This window comes from Sinohyriopsis cumingii, chromosome 7, assembly GCF_028554795.1.
Source record: "Sinohyriopsis cumingii isolate HCF-2022 chromosome 7, ASM2855479v2, whole genome shotgun sequence".
NCBI lineage: Eukaryota > Metazoa > Mollusca > Bivalvia > Unionida > Unionidae > Sinohyriopsis > Sinohyriopsis cumingii.
The window spans coordinates 89349766-89372332 of record NC_142967.1 but is presented as its reverse complement, the minus strand read 5'-3'; the positions used below and the strand labels follow the sequence as shown (position 1 = coordinate 89372332).

General features: G+C 35.1%; 1 protein-coding gene across 1 annotated transcript in view; it reads left to right on the top strand.

Moving 5' to 3' along the window:
• The first annotated feature begins 1013 nt into the window (after positions 1 to 1013).
• Positions 1014 to 22567, top strand: part of LOC149795680 (LIM domain-binding protein 2-like) — a 120322-nt gene continuing 98768 nt past the window's right edge. Inside the window, exons 1-2 of the mRNA XM_089965537.1 lie at positions 1014 to 1125; positions 3359 to 3483. Coding sequence (XP_089821663.1) covers positions 3434 to 3483 — 50 coding nt within the window. The 5' untranslated portion in view covers positions 1014 to 1125; positions 3359 to 3433. The remainder of the gene's footprint in view (positions 1126 to 3358; positions 3484 to 22567) is intronic.

Here is a 22567-nt window from a genome sequence, read left to right as displayed (position 1 = left end):
TTAAATGAAACACAAAGGCCCTTTTCAGAGCCACTCCATTGCCTCGAAAAGATTTCTGCTCTATTGCCAGATTTGTGTATTTGTATGTGTATTTGTTTGCTTGTATATGTCTCTGTATGTATATATCTATGTTGTGTTTGTCCCTTTACAACCCTTGACCCTATATAGGCTTTAGACATTTTCATTTGACCCTATACAGGCCCTATACATTACCATTTGACCATATATAGACCCTATACATTTTCACTTGACCCTATACCGGCCATACCCTGTTTTAAAATTAAAGACCAATATACCCTATATCGCCCCCCTTAACTACTGCGAGCGCAGACTTCGATGCCCTCTACCTTCGTAAAAATCCTCACTGCGAACTGTTCATTTTTTTATGCAGTAACAGTCTTGACTAAATGTAGGTGTTTTAATTAAAAAAAATATGTACCTCTATTTAAGTAAAATACAGAATTAAAGAACACGCACACTCTGCGTAATGCCCTCCTCGCTTACCGCCCCGGGAGGTCTCCCGTCTCTTACGACAGACGTGTTTGTAAATGTGATGTGTGTATAAACACCCTATCTTTTTTCTTTTATGTAGTAATGTGTGCGTTGGATAGTAATAATAAAATTAAAATGTTAAAGTTACGATTGTCCCCATAAACTTTTGCCATATTGTCCCTATAAACTTGTTCCCATAAACTTGTGCCCCCATGAAGCCACTGAAATGTTAAACCTACGGACAATTTTAACATAGGATTTCCCGTACGTTCCCATAAATTGTAGTCAACTAGTTTTAGCATTGTTACAATGTTCCCCAATTTTAAATTTGTGGACAATTTAAACATAGTATTTCCGTATGTTCATCAAGTGCCCTTGCAAGTTAACCTACGGAGTAATGTTAATCACTTGTAGCCTCCAGACCCCCACGTGACTACTCGAGACTGACACTTGGTTGGCAATTATTAAAAACATCCCGGATAATATTTCGTTCAGGCAATTGTGTCAAGCGAACCGTACACAAAAGAATGGTTAGCTATCCCATAATGCATCTATATTTTGTTCTGCTAAATCAATCTTCTCGAGCCCAGTGACTGCGATTTCTATGCAGTTTTGCCTCCGCTTTAAAAAAAAGTAAAATATAATTTAAGTACGAGTATAATTCACTAGTCTAGATAATAATTTTGAGTTCTTTTTAGTCGAACCATCTCAAAATAATTGCCGCCAAACTGTTGTAGGTGGTCTAATTGGCTAACAAAGAGCTGTTGTGGGTGGGTGTAGTCTGTCATATATATTGTGCATGTAACCGGTTCCACAGTTTTCAAAGTTACGGAGTGCGAGTTTGCAATTATATATATATGAATCACCTATGAGGTCTTTAGAACATATACGCTCGTATTTTTCATTTGATTTATGTTTGGCACTTGGCCCTCGGGTCCGAAGGGTGTACGTTTTCGAACTCAGCAGCTTTATCCCTGATGTAAAATATTCATTGCAGTTTGTTTTTTCTTCCATCCAGCATTTGCTTGAACGCATTCCCTCACTCATTTACCCTAAAATTACAAGGTACGGGAAACTTAATTTAATTTCGGTAGTCAGGAAACATAAAAGCACTACAGTAGACAAGCAGTTTTACCGAGACGGAAAAAAAAAAACTACCACACCAAAAGTTTAACAAAGAACTTTATTATTTGCAGACCTATAGATCATTATCAATACTGAATGCAATGATCGCTGAGTTATTTTTTGTGTTAATAGACAATTGTGCAACACTTTTTTTCAAAATGGAATCACAGTTTATACAGGATGCATATACTATGGTTACACCTTTCAAATAGCATTCACACATCCTGTTAGGGGATTAACATTACGAGAATGTAAGAAATTATAATCATACAGTTTAATAAGGGAATGTTATTTGCAGTTTGTATGCCATGAACAAAGGATGCATGGCAGTTTTTATTTTTATTTTAACCTCATGAAAATTTATGACTTAATAATAATAAATATGTTTCTGTTTGAACAAGTATAAACATAGTGATGCACACATTAAATTTTTGTTTTTGAAACATTTCTTCATGACCACATATACACAGAACAAGAGTGGTTTTCATTATTTAAAATTGAGAATTTTCAAAAATACACGTTTAAAAATAAAAGTACCAAAGTTCATTTGTCTAACAAAGTCTCTGCAGTTGACAATTCATGCACATATTGAATTAATATTTACAGTTTCATTGGATGAAGAAATATCTTACTAACAATGGAACAAATAATTGACCAGAAGCTTGAATCCACTTCTTACATTTTTTACTGTTGAAATGAAATGAGAAAAAACATGCAACTGCAAAATCTCTCTCAGTATCAACTGTCAGTTAAATGACTAATCATGTGAGCAGTGTTTGCCTATGATAAAGAAGTTATGTTGGATTGGTGTTGGCTTGCAGGACTCCTATGATAAAGAAGTTATGTTGGATAGGTGTTGGCTTGCAGGACTCCTATGATAAAGTAGTGGTGTTGGCTTGCAGGACTCTTATGATAAAGTAGTGGTGTTGGCTTGCAGGACTCCTAGCCAGAAGGATAAAGGATCAAAGCATATGGCTACTGTGATGTATTCTTGGGCACTTTACTCTAATTGCCTTGACACTAAATAACCTATGTGTGTTGTAGTAGGTAATTTTTAACTTTGATTAGATATGAATGTAGTCAGTAGTTCATATTTCACCTGCATCTGCAGGATTGCAAACTTTTTTTTAAAATAAGGTAATGATGAAGGGTTATTTTTAGCATGCTGAAATCAGTTGGTCTCAAGGGACAGAGTGTGTGCTAAGGATCAGTTTTATTTGTTATTTAGTGTTTGCAGCTTGAATTATCAATAGGTCAGTGCCACCATCAGTTACACTATAATTAAATTCCCCAGTATGTGGTTGTGGAGTCACATCGATCAGAATATATGTGATACACATTATTAATTGTCTGCCTGAATTCACATTTAACATACAGAAAATATGTTACAGGGTTTTACTTGAAATCATTGCAAACTAGATCAGTTCTTCTGAAGCATTTGAGTTCTCTTGATCTTGGAAGTACAAATAGGGAAGTCCTGCATATTTATTTGTGTTCTTGGTTAAATGGCATTTTCCTTGGTACTTAAATTTATTGATTGGAGAAGCTTGTATTTTTGTCTTCACAGATGGAACCTTGTTCATTGGGTTTTCAATTCATGCTTTGCAGCAACCAGGGACTACATGGAAATTGATTTTCCATGAATGATAGTGAATATACAGTACTTTATTTTATAATCAAACATGTGTATTGTGACTAATGATTACTAGGTTAATGAAAACATATTTCATTTCTTATTCAGAACAATCAGAAGTTTGTAGGTTTGTCCAGTTGATAGCCATTAAGACTGGATAGAGCACGCTACCTGGGCTCCAGAATGCCCTCCCAATCACTCCCTAACCCTATGGATAGGGATCATGGGATGGGGTAAGTAAACTACATTTGCATTGTCATACAGAAGCAATGGGATTATCATGAGTGACTTTAAAAATGCAACAATAGTCATGCTAGTGGGAGTTTTGGGTGAAAAAGTTTGCTTGGCCTGTGTAATTTACCTTGCCACAAATTAGTTACCCATTTCCCATTGAGATTCTGCCTATAACAGAATTTGCATGGTTTTGTTGAACCCCATGTTAATGGGGAAGTGAGACATAGCAGTCACTTTTTGGATGGCAGCAGTGTAAACAGTTTATTAAGCTTCTCATTTGCATATATTTTTATTTGCTTCTTGACCTTTCATTTTTGTTCTGGTACTACTTTATGTTTACATTATTATGGAAGGGTTTATCTTCCTAAAAATTTTATCTTTCATCTTTTGATACTTCATGTACCATATTTGCTGCCTATAAGTTGATACAAAGTATATTGAATCCACTAATTTTGTAAAGTTTCATGAATATTAATGGTATCACTGTATGATATTCCATATTACCGGCAATCATGAAATTGCATAATAATAATAATGAGAACTTTGTATAGCGCCTAATCTTTAGAAGCTCTAAGCGCTTTACAACATTAGACAACACCTATAAGACAAAAAACATTTATAATGACATGATTACAAACACAAACACCACGAAACCAGAAAACATATTTAAAAAACATGCTGAGAACATTTAAGGTAGGAAACATTATTAGGTCTTTAAGTTTGTTCTTGCAGTCGAAGTAAGTGAGTTTTAAGAGCACTCTTGAATGGGATCACTGTGTCTTTGTGTCTAAGTTCAGTGGGCAATTCATTCCACATTGCTGGGTCCTGGTATGCAAAAGAACGTTGTCCATGTGACTTTGTTTTCTTAGTGGGAATAATGAGTTTACGATTTGTTTAAGTATCTTGCTGGTGTGTAAACATGGGTGAGGTAGGATAGGTATGTTGGACTTGAGTTCGTCATTGAAATGTAGCACAAAGAACAAATTTGGTGTTTGATTCTGGATCGAATGGATAGCCAGTGTAGGGTACAGAGCAGCAGGGAGGTGTGCTCTGATCGTGGTACTCTAAGTATGATCTGAGCAGCTGTGTTTTGAAGTTTCTGAAGTAGATATTGAGATGAACCAGACAGAATTGAGTTACAATAGACCAGTCTTGAAAGTACTAATGAACATACAAGTATTTATTTGAGAAACTTTGTCAAATACAGTTATAAACATATGATTTGGAGGATTCAGTAAAAAGCATAATCTATGGTATTTTATAAATATTCAGAGAACGCTCGAGTTATTATGGATAACATCCCTTTGTAGTATCAATTATATCAATGAAAAAGCTATACTGGTAATCACTCGCGTGTGTCCAACAGTATACTGGAAAATCAAATATCAATGGAACAGTTGCTAAAATGTGATCAGGAAGAATGAGGTATGGTTAAAAAGATGAATAAAACAAAATTATTTCATGTAGTTTTTAGGAGCAAACAATATGCTTTGAATTAGTACAGTACACTATAGAGTATAGACCATAAGTGTGCTATGCAGCCTGCTGAATTATTTACCGGTAATTTTTTTCTTTTATTTCATGTTTGAGAAATAAGAAAATACACGCAGAATGCAAATTAAATAATGACAAAACTTACAAACACAGTCATCTTAGTTTATAACAGTTTATTGACATAGTAATTGAACAAGAATTTGTATGTGACCTGTTTTCGATTATGCAGAATATCGAGCCATTTTAATAGCATACTGGGTACCATAATTCATATATAAGTCAATGCAATTTCAATGACAATCCATATATATGTCAGTTTGGAGTATAAGACGAAGACCTTATTTTCAAGTCAAAAAGTATCGACTTATAGGCCGGAAAATACGGTATATGTTTATGTTAATTTGGAATGGGTTTATCTTACTAAATATTTATTTGCCATGCTTTACATTTACATTTTTAAAACTTTAATCAGCACTATATAGCTGCTGTTGTGCTGACATGCATACATATATACATACATACACACACACACATATATACATACATACACACACACACACACACACACACACACACATATATATATATATACATGCAGACATACATAAATACAGGGGACCCAGAGTGGTCTAAAACGCTCTCCGTTACGGATCACTGCCATCTTATCTCTGTCTGCGTGGGTTCGAGTCTCGGATTCAGCTAATGTGGGTATGTGAGAAAGCTTGCCAGTAACTTCTCGTGGGTCAGTGGTTCTTTCTGGGGTTTTCCCGGGTTCTTCCTCCACCATTAATACTGGCCGCCATGTATAGCCTATCATGTACTGAAAAATGGCGTTGAATCCTACAACAACAATACATACATGCATACGTACGTACATATGTACATACATACATACATACATTTTCATTTGCTGATTATGAAGCTAAGAAAATCCATTGTGTTACATACTTGTTCTCTCTTTTGACCCTTAGGTCATGGAAAAGTTTGTGTTATGGTTTGGGTTAAAGTGTTTTCATTTACTTATATTTCCTAAACCATTTGATGGATTTTGTTCATTTGTGGGATGAATCAATATGAAACTAAGACAATTCATTCTGTAACATTCTCAGTTTCCCCTTTGACTTTGATGTCAAGGTCAGAATGACATTCTCACTTTCTCCTTTGACTTTGGTGTCAACGTCATGTAAATTTGTTTTTTTTGTTTGTTTTTGGCTTACTTAGTTGTAAGGTTAAGTGCATGGCCCTTACTTGGTTGTAAGACTAAGTGTATGGCCCTACCTCCATCAGGTGTCTTTCAAGTGCTTTCATGGTTATATGGCAAAGTGAGCTTATCGTATGGTCCTACATCCATTGGGTGTTTGTCAAGTGCTTACTTGGTTGTAAAGCCCTACATCCATTTGGGTGTTTTTCGTACTTGTTTGTAAGGCAAAGTGAGCTTATCATATGCCCTAGCTCCATAAGGTGTCTTTCGCGTGCTTACTTGGTTATAATGCAAAGCACTAACAGAACATATGCTCAAAAACTGATGAACTGAATTCGACAAATTCGATCGAAAGCATCCTCGTTTGAAGACCTTTCAATTTTAAACAAAATGAAGCAAATGATGCCTTCAGATGGGGCCACCACTACTAAGTAAAACCTTTAAGCAGCTTTCTCTCCAAAACCATTGAAGAGAATTTGAGTAAAATTTGACAGAAAGCATCATGGCCTGAAGTTTGTTCTTTTACAAATAATTGTACACCTCATAATAATGTAATTATAGGTATAGTGCAGTGCGACTTTGGACAATGTGACCAAAATCATACCAATATGTAACAGTAAGGGTTGAAGGAAGCCAAATTAAAACTTTGTCTTTTAAATTCATTTCTTTTTCAAAACATGAATATTGAACAATGTTTTGATATTGTACAGTTCTGTACATTAGACTTGTGGTATTCAGTTCAAAATTTGGTACTCATCAGAAATGTATCCCAACTACCACATTTTAATGAGAAAGAGCTGCATAATGCAGTTTTGGTTGTCAGTGTGACCCTGCTATAGCATGCTCCGTTATAACACAAATTTAGATATAACACAAACATGGCATAGCACCAGAAATTTCATATGAATGTATTTTTCTGGTACACAAATAATTCATTCTTAAAGTATGAAAAATAACGTGCAAAAAGTTTATCAATTATGGGAGGAGTTCACGTATGAATTCTAATATGAGACAATCATGGTATGGCTCCTGAAATTTCACATACCTATATTTTTTCTTTTGCACAAAAAAAAATATTTTTTTCTTCTTAAAAGTACAAAAATAATGTGTAAGAAGTTTATTCGGGGATCACACTGGGCTTGACCATAGTCATAAATTGTGATATTTTTTTTCTTATTGGTGACAAAATACCCTCTAGTAATTTTTTGGGGGGTGACATTGTTGACTGTTTAAGCTGGTTTTGAAGTGGAGAAGTTCAGAGGCATCATGAAAGGAAGCCATAAACTTGATATAAAATGCACTGGAATCTATCTAAACATGTTACTTAAGCAAATTCTTTTTTCACACTGAAAAACCATCTTAACAGTGCATTATTATATCATAATCCTCATATTCTGACATCTGGCCTGAGTAATATATGCTGTGTAACTGGTAACTGCTACAATTGACCAAATGGCGACTAATTCCTTTTTGTTTTTAATGTACTCTCAGAAAAAATAGTTTTGCTGAAACTTCAAAGGAAACTGATTACGTTTAAAGCACCAGTTGTTTATATAAATAAGCAAATGACAAAAAAATCAGTCTCAATCAGTATTCTTCAGTTATTTTTGATGTTGCCACTGCAATAAGAAACAGGCATTTTTGTTTGGTCTGCTAAAGTCGTCTTTTAGTGGTGACTTCAGTAACATATGCACCTTTCATCAAGAAAGAAGACAAACTTAAATAAAACCAATAAAATTTGATTGATTGTTGCATTTTTCCAAAGTGACTTGAACACATTTATTGTGTAATGAAAGTTTCCTTTTTAGCAAGAAAACAGTTTAAGATCGCTACCAGCAGTGGCATAAATGCAAATTAAGTTTCCAATCATTTGAAAGCATAGATATGTGGCTGTCAAGTTAATTGAAGATTGGGGTATCTCACAAAGATGTTGTTAAACCTTTTTAATTTGTTCATGTTTTTTCCCTGTGAATATCCTCATCCCCTAGGTAGCCTCTGTAAGATGATAGCCATCTCCAGCGGAGCAAAATCTAGACTAATTTAAGTACATGCTCTATAGCGTGTAAACAACTATAGCCATGTGCTACTGGTGACATTATCCTAGTGAATTGTTTAGTGTCCGTTGGATATAGATCAAATTAGGTCTAACATTTTTTAATATTAATATATATATGTGTCTGTGTGTGTGTTTGTGGTATTTGTATATGGTATTTGTGTTTTCTTTTGGAACGTGACTGATAAGTTAATTTTATAATGTGATCTGTTCTTGATTCATGGAATTTTCATGTACATGAACAACAGGTAGTTAACAGATTATGGATTGCACCACACAAATGCAAGTTGTCAATATTTTGAGCCAGTTGTTCTATTTGTATTACACCCCACCCCAGCTTTGTGGCCATATTTTGGTACATACATCATTTTTTTCAGCTAACTGATTTGGTTGGTTATAACACAGTTCAGTCTATAACACGGTTGGGTTCTTTGGACCCCAACAACAGTGTTATAGTGGGGTTACCCTGTATTTCATTATAATGTGGGAGAGCTTTGTCAACGTATTATAGTTATTAAAAGGGTATTTGGATCTAGGTTCCAAAACATTAGATATGATGAAAATTGTATTGATTACAAAACCAGGTGGTGTAGGGTGGAACTGCATGCTGCTTCAACAGACTCCCATGTGTTTCACCCTTCTTTGAAGACTACCCCAGGAATAAATATGAAAGTATTTCTGCAGAAGTATGACCCTGAAGTGAACGTATTTGGCAATGTTTCACTGAAAGGATTATGTGAACCTGTTACATTGCATTAATGCTAGACAGTACTATCAGATATATTCAAGTAATGCTGGGCAGTACTCTCAGATACAGTCAAGTAATGCTAGGCAGTACTATCAGATATATTCAAGATAGATTTTCAAATCTGAAGGAGGAACCAAACAAGCAACTGTGTTGAATTTCCATGAATGGCCTCTGGACAGTGCTGAACTTCACAAGTACTGTGATTAAGATTTCAAGCACCTGCTGTATGAATCTGTTGTGGTGCCTATTTCTCAGAGGAAGATAATCAGATGATCCTGAACAAAGACTGGCTTACATTAAAACTGGTCCCTAATGGCCAATCCTCTTGTTGATACATGTAGTTTATTGTTGAGAGGTTGTACGTTCACTGACTCAGCAATAGCTAAGTTGACTGAATACCTCTTTACCATATCTCCAGCTGCTTATGCTTGTGAGCATGGTTCTTCCAAAGCCAACTGTGTTGAGGCTGACTTGAGGACATCCCTGACACAAGAGAATTTTCGCAACCAGTTATTCACCATGTCAGAGGGACCAAAACTAGTTGATTTTTGTCACGATAAGGTTATTGTCCACTGGTTACTTTCTCAGAGAAAACAAGACACTGGCCCATGTAAAGGGATATAACACCAATTTGAATCCTTTCATGAAATGATTAGACTGTGATTACCTCCCTTGAGATAGTTTAACCATGTAGAACTTCAGGCATAATTAGTTCAATAGAAAGTGCTCTTAAGAGGTAATTCCATAAATATTTTCTTTCGAAACGTTATATGGAAGTTTTTACCCCATTCCCTACAAAAAGATAATAAAGCCTACCTATAAAAATTTGATTATATTTTTATCTCACCTGTACCATAGGGCCCTGCATCCATAGTGTATCTGTCAACAGTTGATATTTTAAATAAAGCTGTACCGATGTCACTTTTTGCCGATTATGCCGATACAGCATATAGCCAATTATTAAAATTGCCGATACCGATTATGAGACCAATTATTTCAAGAGACTGCCTGTTCTACATTTAGTGAAAAGCACTAGCATTTGATTGACAGGTAAACCATGCCCTATTTTTGTTATAACTAACAATGCCTAAAATGGGTACAGATTAATGTTAACAGTTCAAATGGTCTCAAGCTACCATACATGTGATAACTATTTCCCACATTTTATATCCCACCTTATTTTTTATTGTTAACTCATATATGCAAATAAAACTCTTTACTTAATAACATATTTTTTCCGAATTAGCTTTTTAGAGGCACATATGCTCTGTGATATGTTTCTTCGTTTCTTCTTTTAATTTAATAATGATAATCAGTGCTTATATATACGGTACATTAATGCCGGGTCAAGTTGACTTGTGTAAGTTTCATTGGTGCTTGTCGAGAAAAAATCTTAGGAAGCAGTTCACTAACAAGCAAAACATGTAAAGCGCAGCAAAAATAAATTGCTGACCTCCTGGTTGACGGAGATGTACTTTGTGAAGCTAGCTATAAAAAGTGGGGGAGGGGGCATTTAATTCCTGAATGCGTGAAATCGACAGTCGCATTATACGTCACTTATCTTACATTGCAAAGTATGATCATAGGGTTTTAGTATTAAAATGTCATTATCTAAATAAAGTTTCTTACAAAACTGTTATTTGGAAAATAATATACATAATACAGATTTGCTTAATACCTGATGTTTCTATTAAAAAGAGAGAGACTGAGGGAAAGTAGATATTTTACATTTGATAATGCATTCATTTCCGGTGACAACAGTTAGACCTATGCACTAACGGTGATGCGCAATAGAATGACCATGGAAGTAGTGTAAAACAATCATATGATGATTTTTTTTTGTAATATTATGGCTGTATTGCTTGTTGTCAGTAAGGTAATAACTATCCCATCTTTTTCAATTTTCATTGCCTGTTACATTAATAGTCTTGGAAAAATATTCACTACTTATTCTGGTGTTATTTTTTGAAAATTGGCAACAAAATATTGAGATGGGCGACCTTTTTTTTGCGACAACTTTTAAAAGCCAGGACCATCCCTATAATGTGTATGCTGGAAGTTCAATGACCACATGAGGCCTCATTGGCTGGTTGGCAGCTGTAATTGGGATGAGTGCATGCATGGTATTGATAATTTGTTGTGAGCAGACAATCAGCGGTGGTTTACAGCAAGCATGTTAAAAAGTATTTACTTTTAAGAATATACTGTCTTTCAATTAACCCCCAAATCAAATGTTTATTCCTTAATTTCCACTACTTAATTCTGATTTTAAATTCAAGCCACGTCAAGATGAATGTTATGATTTAATTTATATTTTGGAAATTTGTTTACATTGGCACTGATTATTTCTGCCGATACCAATTATACTGATTGTTTCAATAATTGGCCCGATTATGAGTATAGCCAATTAATTGGTACAGCTTTAATTTTAAACTTTTCCCAGAAACTATTTATATTGTAGTATTATCGTATGGCGGGTCTTAAAGTTAGCAATTGGCGAATAAGTAAATAAAAACACTATATTCTGGGTCTGTTTGTTGTTTTTTGCACTATATTAAAATGCATTTAATTTCCAGTTTAAATCAGATACCGATAATTGCAGGAAACAGTCGATAAACAGATGCCATGTAGATTCCAGGTTATGCAAGAGGAGTTACTCTGATATCACAGTAATACTGAAAAAAACTTTTTATGATAGCATATACTTGTCTTAATGTTGGGAACTTGATGTATATGTTGCACACAGTGTAAGTCACCTTGAAAAAATGGATGATGCTTACATGGTCCTCATTCTACCACATGTTCCCTCCAACTACAGAACCTTATCTGAGAGAATTAAAGAATGCATCTGTAACCACCTGTGATGGGGGAGTAGTGCCACGATTGTCATTGAGACTGCCCACAAACATGTACATGAAAGTACTTGTCGACAAGAAAACTGTAAACAATTCCAAATGTTCCATCAAAAGCAATAAATCATTTACAACAATGTTTTGAAGTTGACACCAGTCGATTCTGAAAGCCATCAGAAAACATGCACATTAACATACTTCACATTTTGCCTCTTATATGCTATCATAGATTTGATCTCGTGGTTCTTGACAAATATGGTAATCATGCAATCTGACTCTTGCATAACATCTTGGAACATTATCAGATGACAAACTGTTTAACCGATTTGTTACAGTGATATCAATTTAGGAAAGATATAGATTATATTGGAGAACATGGTGTACAGCCATTTTTGCAAACAGTGATATTCATGGGTTTATTTATAAAATAGTTTGTTTGCCCAACGGTCCCAAGATTTACCTGAAATCAACTGGCAATGCAGAACTGGTAACTTATGGTCATGAAATATACATAGGAAAAGTAAGTGACAGGTGGTGCTTTGCAGAAAAATACAGAAAACATCAGAATACTGTGATAGCATAGAACCCGCAATATCGTAGGAAGCTGCAATAACTGATTTTACCAAATTAGACACAGAGCATCCTGGCATGAAGATCTTTTAAATTTATGCAAATAATGCTGATTATTCATCACATATGACCATCGTTGCTAAAATTATCAAGCCCATAAACATCAGTCTGATTAAAATCAGATCTCCACTGTACTGGGTGAAGATCTAAAAGTGCCCACTTATGGGTCATGTTCTGGTGACCTTTGAGTTAACCAATGGAAATGCAGCATACACTGATGCTCTTCAGCTATACTACTCAGTCTCCCAAACACAGATATAAAGCTTCATCTGATTGGCTGATAAAATTAGCAATTACATTAATAACTTAAGTCACCAGAACATGACCCGTAAGCAATCACTGTCAGATCTTTACATAGGACAGTGGAGATCTAATTTTCAACAGACTTCATAAACATCTATTCCAAAATTGTTAAATAGAATTTGGCAAAAAGTGATAAAAAGCATCTTGTGATGAGGACCTTTCAAATTTGTACAAACTGATGCCAATCTGCCATCAAATATGACCACTGTTAATAAATATAAATAAACCTTTAAACAACTTTTATGTTGCTGTGTAAAATTTGATGAAACATACTAGAATGCATCCTGGCAGGAAGACTTTTCATGTTTATATAAAGGATACTGATCTGCCCCTATCTGTGGTCTCCATTGCTAAAAACAAAAAGAAACCTTTAAGTGACTTCTCAAAAACTGCTGAAAAGAATTTGAAGATATTTGACAGAAAGCACCCTGGCATGAAGACCATTCCAGTTTGTATAAATGATGCTGATCCACCATCCATCTTTAAACAACAACTCCAAAGCTGTTGAATTGAATTTGGCTGATCCACCATCCATCTTTTAAGGACTTCACCAAAGCTGTTGAATTGAATTTGGCTGATCCCCCATCCATCTGTAAATGACTTCTCCAATGCTGTTGAATTGAATTTGGCTGATCCACCATCCATCTTTAAACGACTTCTCCAAAGCTGTTGAATTGAATTTGGCTGATCCCCCATCCATCTGTAAATGACTTCTCCAATGCTGTTGAATTGAATTTGGCTGATCCACCATCCATCTTTAAACGACTTCTCCAAAGCTGTTGAATTGAATTTGGCTGATCCACCATCCATCTTTGAATGACTTCTCCAAAGCTGTTGAATTGAATTTGGCCAAACATGACATAAATCAGCTTGGCATGAAGATCTTTAAGATCTATACAAATGTTGCTGATCAGTCAAACATCATAACCAAAATTAGAAGAAAAAACATTGAGGTAACTTCTTTTGAAATGTTGCCTAAGTGAATTTGATCAAATTTTATAGAAAGCATCTTGTCATCAAAGGTTTTCATATTTCTACAAATGATGCCAGTTCACCACCAAAAAGTAGAAAAACATGCTTTTTATGGGCCTTTTAATAAAGGACAAATTATGCTGATGTGCTATCAAATAAGGATGAGGACAAAAAAACTAGTGAAACCTTGGAACAGTTGTTTTTCATACCATATGCAAACAAACAGAAGCATTGGAAGGTGTTTCAACACAAGACATTTACTGACAGAAAACATATACTCATTTCTTGGCCACCTACTCTTGCATATTACTACCAGGCAGATGTCAGTCAGATGAGTGGTCTTAGATTTTCCTGGGCCTGATCTATAGAAACATTTTATCAAGATCTACCAATTTATATTTATCCCTTGATAAAAAGGTAGAAAGTATGAAAAACTTTTACATTTTAACACATTAACCCCTGTAGCTTTTTGACATTTTTGCCTGAAAGTCGAGTAGGAAACACATTTTGAAAGCTATTTCTGAACAGATCCAGAAACACCCAATCCCTGGTATCTTTCAATAACATACTGCCTAGTTTTGTTAGAAACATCGTTTTTAGTTGGCTATTTGACTCGCACATGAGCAGAAGGGTAAAAGTTTGAGTTTTTTTGTTTGTTATTTTTTTGCTAAACGGAGTCATTATTTTTGTATGGAGACCACTCTTTATTCCAAATGCCCATCTTATGCTACTTCTTGCAAAGGCTCATCTGTCTGTTTGCAGTTCATACCGGTTTGCCTTAGATCTGAGACGAAGAAGTCTAAAATCCGGACACAAAATCGGATTCTGACCACAGGCGAATTTTCGGTAGAAAAAAGTCGGGTCCAAAAAATGAGGTTTTCTTATCTGTATTTTGTAGTGCAACTAGATATTCCAGATTATTTAGTATCATGCATGACCATGATGCTACAGAGCTCTGCAGTAGGCTACTACCTCCTGCCCCGTTAAGTCGTCGCTAGGGGTTAATGTGTTAAAAGGTTTATAAGCACATGTAAATTCAACATCTTTTAAATGGCATTGCTATGAAGAATCTTCAGGATCTTAGGTGTTGGTATATTGTTTATGAGGACAGATGATGCTTATTCCATATTTTTTTATGGTGTTGCATTTTGCCATGAGAGAATTAAAAATAACAAAACAGAGTTCTCTTAGAAGGAAATGAAGCATACACAAGATCCATCATTAATCAAGACAAGTTACTCTAGCAGTGTACATGTACTAGTCCTTTTCATTGAAGCTTATACAAGATCCGTCTACACTGGGAAGAACCACTGACCAACAGGAAACCGCAGTTAAGCTTTCTCACATACCGACATTGGCCAAATCCAAGACTCTAACCTACATGGACAGAGGTGAGATGTCAGTGACCTGTAAAGATGAGCACCTTAGATCACTCAGCCAGCCAGGGCCCTGAATAATATTTCAGCCTGTTTAAGTCATGTGCTGCAGTTATCAAAATTTCTAAACATGCACATGGTTCACAATAGCGAAAACAGCATTACTTAGTCAAAATGACGAGTAATTCAGCCTTTCTCCCTATCTATACATTAAGCGTACTGATCAGGAGACAGCTCCTAAAATATGCATGTCATACCTCACTCAACTTGCGATTGTTTCAGTGCATGTCTTACCTTCTTTTATGACAGGATTCAGTTTGTAAGACCTGTCCTTGTTGACGGTTTCAGTAATCATTGTGTGATATTGTTTCTTACTGTTACATGCTGAAAAAAACTGATAATGGAACTGAATGTGTAGTGGTTCCAGATTTGAGTTTTTCGTATGCCTTCCATATTATGCTATGATGTATTTTGCTCAATGACTCAAATTGTCCACCATCAACAGTAAATAATTTGTGGAATGCTTGCATTTGGGATAATTAAGCACACTGCTGATTTCAAGGTCAAAAGGTCACATGCAGGGTTAATATATTTTTTTAATCTAGACTTTCCAGTGGCACCTGTTGTTCCTGCTTTTCTTTCTTTCACCAACTTTAGTCAGACTTCATATCTTTTCGAAACTGCTTCCAAAATGGCCATATTGTCCCTAATTTTATTTTGAAAATCAATGACAAACTATATGACCAACTCTAGCAGTGTTATGGTCTCTGTGAGATGCTTGTTTAAGAAGCATGGATTTAAAGAGACAGCTAGTATATAATAGCATGCTTTTTGGTTAAGTTTATTAACATAAGTAAAGAACTTTTATTTTTAATTTCCATAAATTTAATAGTATTTTATATACATACAGTATCCCTAATCTGATTAAAATCAGATTTCAACTGTCCTATGTGAAGATCTAACAGTGACTGTGTTATTACCATAATTGCTAATTTAATCAGGGGTCATGTTATGGTGACTGTTATTACCATAATTGCCAGTTTAATCAGGGGTCGTGTTCTGGTGACTGTGTTATTACCATAATTGCCAATTTAATCAGGGGTCATGTTATGGTGACTGTTATTACCATAATTGCCAATTTAATCAGGGGTCATGTTCTGGTGACTGTGTTATTACCATAATTGCTAATTTAATCAGGGGTCATGTTCTGGTGACTGTGTTATTACCATAATTGCTCATTTAATCAGGGGTCATGTTTTGGTGACTGTGTTATTACCATAATTGCTGATTTAATCAGCCAATTAGATAAGTCATATACTTTTGGGAAACTAAGCAGTATAGCTAAAGAGCACTGATATGTGCCAAACAGTTTGATTCACTTTCAATTTCTGAAAGTTACATTTCCATTGGCTAATTCAAAGGTCACCAGAAAATGACCCCTAAGCATTTGCTTCATGTAGGACAGTGTGAAGATACCTTTTCTTTACAAAGGAAGATGTTATCATGTTAAAGATTGTAATATATATTCAGCTGAACTTAGAAAGATGGGTTTATATTTTGCCAGTGTCTGTCAAACTTACTTGTGAAATGAAACAAACTTTGAAATGTTTTTATTACAAGATAGTTGGACTGCTCTAGTGGCCTAGTGGTTAGAGCGTCCGCCTCGGATGTGGGAGGTCGTCGGTTGAATCCCCGGCCAAGTCATACCAAAGACTTACAAAAACCGTACTAACAGCTGCCTTGCTTGGCGCTCAGCAATAAGAGGTTAGTGTTAGGACTGGTTGGCCTGGTGTCAGGATAATGTGTCTGGGTGGGACATCATGCTACATGTCTGTGGCATGATGCTCCAGTGCTAAACATAACTATAAACTGTCACACTGTAGACATCGTAGCAATTGACTGAACAATTGTTAAAGCTATGTTAAAAATCCAAATCACACACACACACACAAGATGGTTGTATACTGTAGCAAGAGATATAATTATTCCTGACTTTCAGTCCTAAACAGACTGATTACTCTAAGCACTCTTGTCACAATGGCAGTCCTAGATCATGCAGAGATAGAATCATTTTGTTTTTTTAAAGATGTGTAAACATCTACAATATGTCTGCTCTACTAGTCATAGGCGTTAGCTGTGACTACCCATTTGTTAGCACATGTTTGTTATCATTACTCTTCTGTTACAATTCTTTCGTTGTTGTTGTAGGGTTTAATGCCTTTTTTCAGCATAAGATAGGCTATACATGGCAGCCAGTATAAATGGTGGAGAAAGAACCCGGGAAAGTATCGGAAAGAACCACCGACCCACAAGAAGCTGGCAAGCTTTTTCACATACCCACATTGGCTGAGCCTGGGACTCGAACCCATGCAGACAGAGGTGAGATGGCAGTGAGCCATAATGGTGAGTGCTTTAGACCAATCAACCGCTCGGGACCCCACAATTCTTCTTCCGCTAAGTAACGTAAAAGAGTGAAAACTAACAATTTTTTTTTTTAATTCAACAAATAATTTATTTCCCTAGAATACAAAGTGAAAATTTAAAAATAACTTACAGTATTGTGAATTAAATCCCAAATAGTCCCAAAAGTTCAATCACAAGTCCAGTTACTTAAAGTTTCGATTGAATCCCACTGGTATTCCAGAATAATTCTAATATGAATGTGTTGATGTGCCTGTAGACTCAAATGTGCTAATGTGCCGGTGGCATGGAATGTGGTGATGTGTTAACAGTCTTGATATATCACAATAATATAATCCAAATGTCCTTGACTGAATTCACTATAATTCGAAATTTATGTTTTAGTCCACGAATATTATAAGTTGTCTAGTTGGCCTAAAATGCAAATGGTGTAGATCTGACATCTATTATTGCCACCATTACAGCAATTTTGAAAATCTACTTATCCAGAATGAAATAGTTTTCACTAAAAGACATCTTATGATGTGTAATTGATGCTGTATAAAAATGGTTTCTCTGGGTCCAGACATACAGAATGGCTCTCATGACCATCTTGCAATTCTTATTACCACTTCTCCTCGTATCAACATGGGGTTTTCACTAAAAGACTTCATATGATTTGACAGATGTCATGAAGTGATGTCTTCTAATTGGATGGCAATACCAACATTTATAATAAAACAAATGAAACCAAGACTTCTTTCTTGCTATTAAGTAATTCCCCCAGCACCCCCCAAAAATGATGTCGACCTAACCTCCTACATGTAAATGGCAGCTGTGACTGAAAATGTTTATATAGCTTCGTGATCTCAAAAAATGATCTTATTGACATGAAAGTTTTGTCAACACCATATTACAGCTGCTGCTTCCGAATGAAAATGATGCTCAATTGATCTCCTATGACACTGTACCGGTCATCTTAAAAATCTTGTTATCATTACTCTGCTTGCATGAATGGTGAATGTTAGGTCAGATAAGTAAAAAAAAATGTATTTATTTTTCTTACCAGATTTGATCTATTTGTTCTAATGATTATCAGAGATAAAGTTTCAATATTCAGCCATTAAAATAAAATAAAATGACATAAGAAATGGTCTTATATTGGATTCATGGAAATTCTTTTCAGTCAGTGGACAATCAGTCCTTTTAAGGGACTCCTATCAATGTGACAACTCTAACTAACTTTGCAGTTAAAACTGTTACTTTGATAAATATTTGATGATCACCTTTTTGTTTTGCTTAGTTTCTTAACTCATTCAGCCCCATCACTGTTATCAGTATGTCTGCTGCTATGCCCCAGAAGCACTAAGCTGTGTCTAGCTACTTGTGTCCCAGAGCTTTTACCAGTTTGAAAAATTTTGAAAACATTGTTCTTATGCATTCACTCTTACCTTAATTTCTCTTCTTATATCCAATTAAAATCCACAAAATTATCACCAATTATTCCACACAGTGATGTATTTTTTTCTCATATTAGTCCAAGTCTTTCACAACTTATTTATACACTATTTACAAAATTATGTGCAACATTTATCCACAAGAACTCTATCATCATCACTGTCAGCATCCTCATCTTCTGACGATTCAATCTCAGAAACTTCTATGTCCGAATCTAAATCTCGCAAAATATCCAACTGCCGAACATACCTTTCCTCAGCTTGCTCAATATTTTCGAGATCAAACCCGAGAAACTTCTCATTTTTGCACTCATCAAAAATCACTCTCATGTCTGCCATCATTTACAGTTTTCATGAACAGAACATGTGTAGTGAAACTGCTCTCAAACAGTAACCCTTGGCTTCTGAACAATTCAAATTTCCACAAATAAAGTAAACTCATAGTTGTTTAGTTCTTGGGGAAAAAAAACATTTGTAACTAATCAGAGACATTGTATCTAACACACATTCATCATGACTGCAGACGGGATTGGCCATTGAATGCAGTAAACAAACCACGACTACAGGCAGGATCGGCCATTGAATGCAGAAACGGGATCACTCATACAGATGGAATCGGGGCCGAATGAGTTAAACACTGTAGAGTGATGCACGATGTTTTGCATTATATAGGCAGACCTGCCAACTCTTACGATTTTGCCGAATGGTCTTGAAAATTGCCCTTTAAATCCGGACTTACGGGATACAAGCAGAAACTACGGAGAAATGATCGTTGCGGAAAAATCTGGATAATTGGTTCATCCATGTTTGATTTAGATCCAGGTTTCATATTAGAATCAGTGAAATTAGTCAGGGAACCAGACTAAGCTTAAACCAGCACCCCAGATGCTTTAAACTGCACATATTTGTTCATGTGAAGTGTCTGCATGATCAAACTGTTGATTATATAATCTTTCTTTAAAATGGCGTCCAGAAAGCGATGCACGTTAAAGACGAAAGGGAAAATAAGCTTCTAGAAAAGTGTTAATAATCAACACAGAAGAATAAAAAGGAGTATTCAGATTCTTGTGAATAAAAGCTGGAAAGGACACAATTATGTTTATTGGACATCACGTGCCATTTTGAGTATGTCTTGTGGTGGGAGATATGATTGCCGTCTTCATGTGAAATGGAAAAAGAAATTCCAAGAATTACATCAACTGAGAGATAGCAACAAGCCATTGAGTTGCACGGGGTTTGGAACTAAAGTTTGTGCAACTGTACTAGTGGTAAATAAAGTCTATGCATACTTAACAAAATTTTCAGTTGAATATAATGTTTAACATCGCTGCCTGAAACTTTTGATTATGTTTTCCAGCTTTACAATGGCAGTATGGCTTTGTGTACTGCCAGGACCTATTGTAGTAACAATAACAATGTTGTTGTTTGGGTTTAATGCCATTTTTGAGTGCATGATAGGCTATATATGCGACCATTACAACTGGTGGAGGAAGAACCCTGGAAAACCCAGTAAGAAACACCAAGCCACAGGAAACCACATGGCAATCTTTTTCCTGCAGCCATATTGGCCAAGTCTGAGCCTCAAACCCACAAAAAAACAGGTGAGATGGCAGTGGTCAGTTAAGAAGAGTGCTTTAGACCACTCTGCCACCTAAGACACCCATAATAATAATAATAATAATAACACATCCTTATTATCAACTGGCAAAATGGCTACTTTTCCTGCTCAGCTGTCTACTTTTGCAATGCTGCAACATTTCTTGTTATATCATTATATTGATTTAGTCTTGTACTTTTAATTTTGAGAAAAGAAATAATGAAAACACTGATAACTTGATGAAATAATTTATTTTGTAAGGGCCGATTTTAATATTTAACAGGGCCTTCAAAAGAAAATTAAAGATATACAAGTAGTTAAAGAAATAGAAACATTTATGTAGTGTGATTAATTGATAAAGCAAATTTCAACACTTGTTTATCTTTCTGTTAGAGCACAGATGGGGGGTGGGGGATAAAATAGAATGGGGATAATGGGAGATTACTTTAAACTGCAGCTTGCAGTTTATGTGCATTTCGTGGTATCCAGACTGAGAAATTAGAGTTAGCTGAAATGGACAACAATATCTATGACAGAATGTTTTGCCTGAGTTTCAGATAAGTGGATGTGCAAAGTGACATCACACGAGAGAGAGAGAGTACTTTGCTGCTGAAATCTTGTATTGGAATTTTAAAAAATCAAGATAAAGTAATTATGACTCGTAGAGTTGCATCATGATTCAAGGAATGGATAGAAATGACTCAACATTCAGAGAAATTTTACCCCAGTTTAATTAGACAATTAAGTTGGTGCATAAGTAAGTACTTTAAAGAAAATGGATGGTTTTACCTGGAATCAAATACTAATTAATAACAAATTAGTTACAACATAGCTATTAAAGGGATAATTAAGCAAAGTAAATAAGAGTACTGCGTTTGATGTTTAGACGAGTATGAAAATTGCTACTAAGTGTAGAATTTGGGCGCAAAGACCTTAAACAAAAAGGTTCAAGGAATCAGACACAAATAAAAAAATTGGAACTTTCAATTTGTCTGTTAATGTTAGAGGAATCAAATTACAGAGTTTTATAGACGAATCAAATTATACAGTAACTACACAGTATTACAAAGGAATCAAATTGCACAGTATTATAGAGGAATCAAATTACAAAGTAATTACAGAGGAATCAAATTGCACAGTATTACAGAGGAATCAAATTACACTACATGTAATTACAGAGGAATCAGTTTTGTTTTTAAATGTGACATAAAGTTAGACATCACAGAGAGCTATTTGGAATATGATATAAAGTTGGAAGAATTACATTTTGTTACAGTATTGTTGGTGAGACTTTCATTACTGGGACTCGTGCTGGGAATTTAATGTTTGTTATATTTTAAATTCTTGCTATTGTTTAATTAAATAAAAAATAAAGAGAAGAAAACAGAATAATATTATTTAGAATTTTCTTGTTAAAAATATCTGAATAGTAAGCATGTTAGAAAAAGATTAAATCTTTGTTTTTTAAAATATATCCTTGAATTATCACCAGTAATGGATCAATAATGTCTTGTAATGAAAACATTGAGCACTTGAAAGTACTGTAAAGTACTTGTCATATTTTCTACCCTGTGTATATTGATAGAATTCAATTTTCATATACTTTAAAGAAGGAATACTTGTGTGATATTTACTTAAATATGTAACTTTTAGCAATAATGGAGATGTTCCATCTCGGCCTAGCGTCAGTTTTGTTTTGTATCATTAGTGCAGTTTTCACATTAAAGCATCTATTTCGTTGAACCCACCTTGGCATAAGTCAACATAGTCATCATTTTGCTGTTTTTTAATTTTCTTACCAAGTTAATGGTGGGCTCAGCAAAAAAATGGGGTCTCTTGTTTGCCATTACCAGTCATATACAGCATGGGATGAGTGTAAATCCACAGTAGGCAACAAATAATATGTATTCTTCTACAACAGCATTGTACCTTGAGTAAGCCCAGGGCACATTTTTACTACCTTAAATGAACGCTTTAGTGGTTAGAGTGTCCGCCTCGGA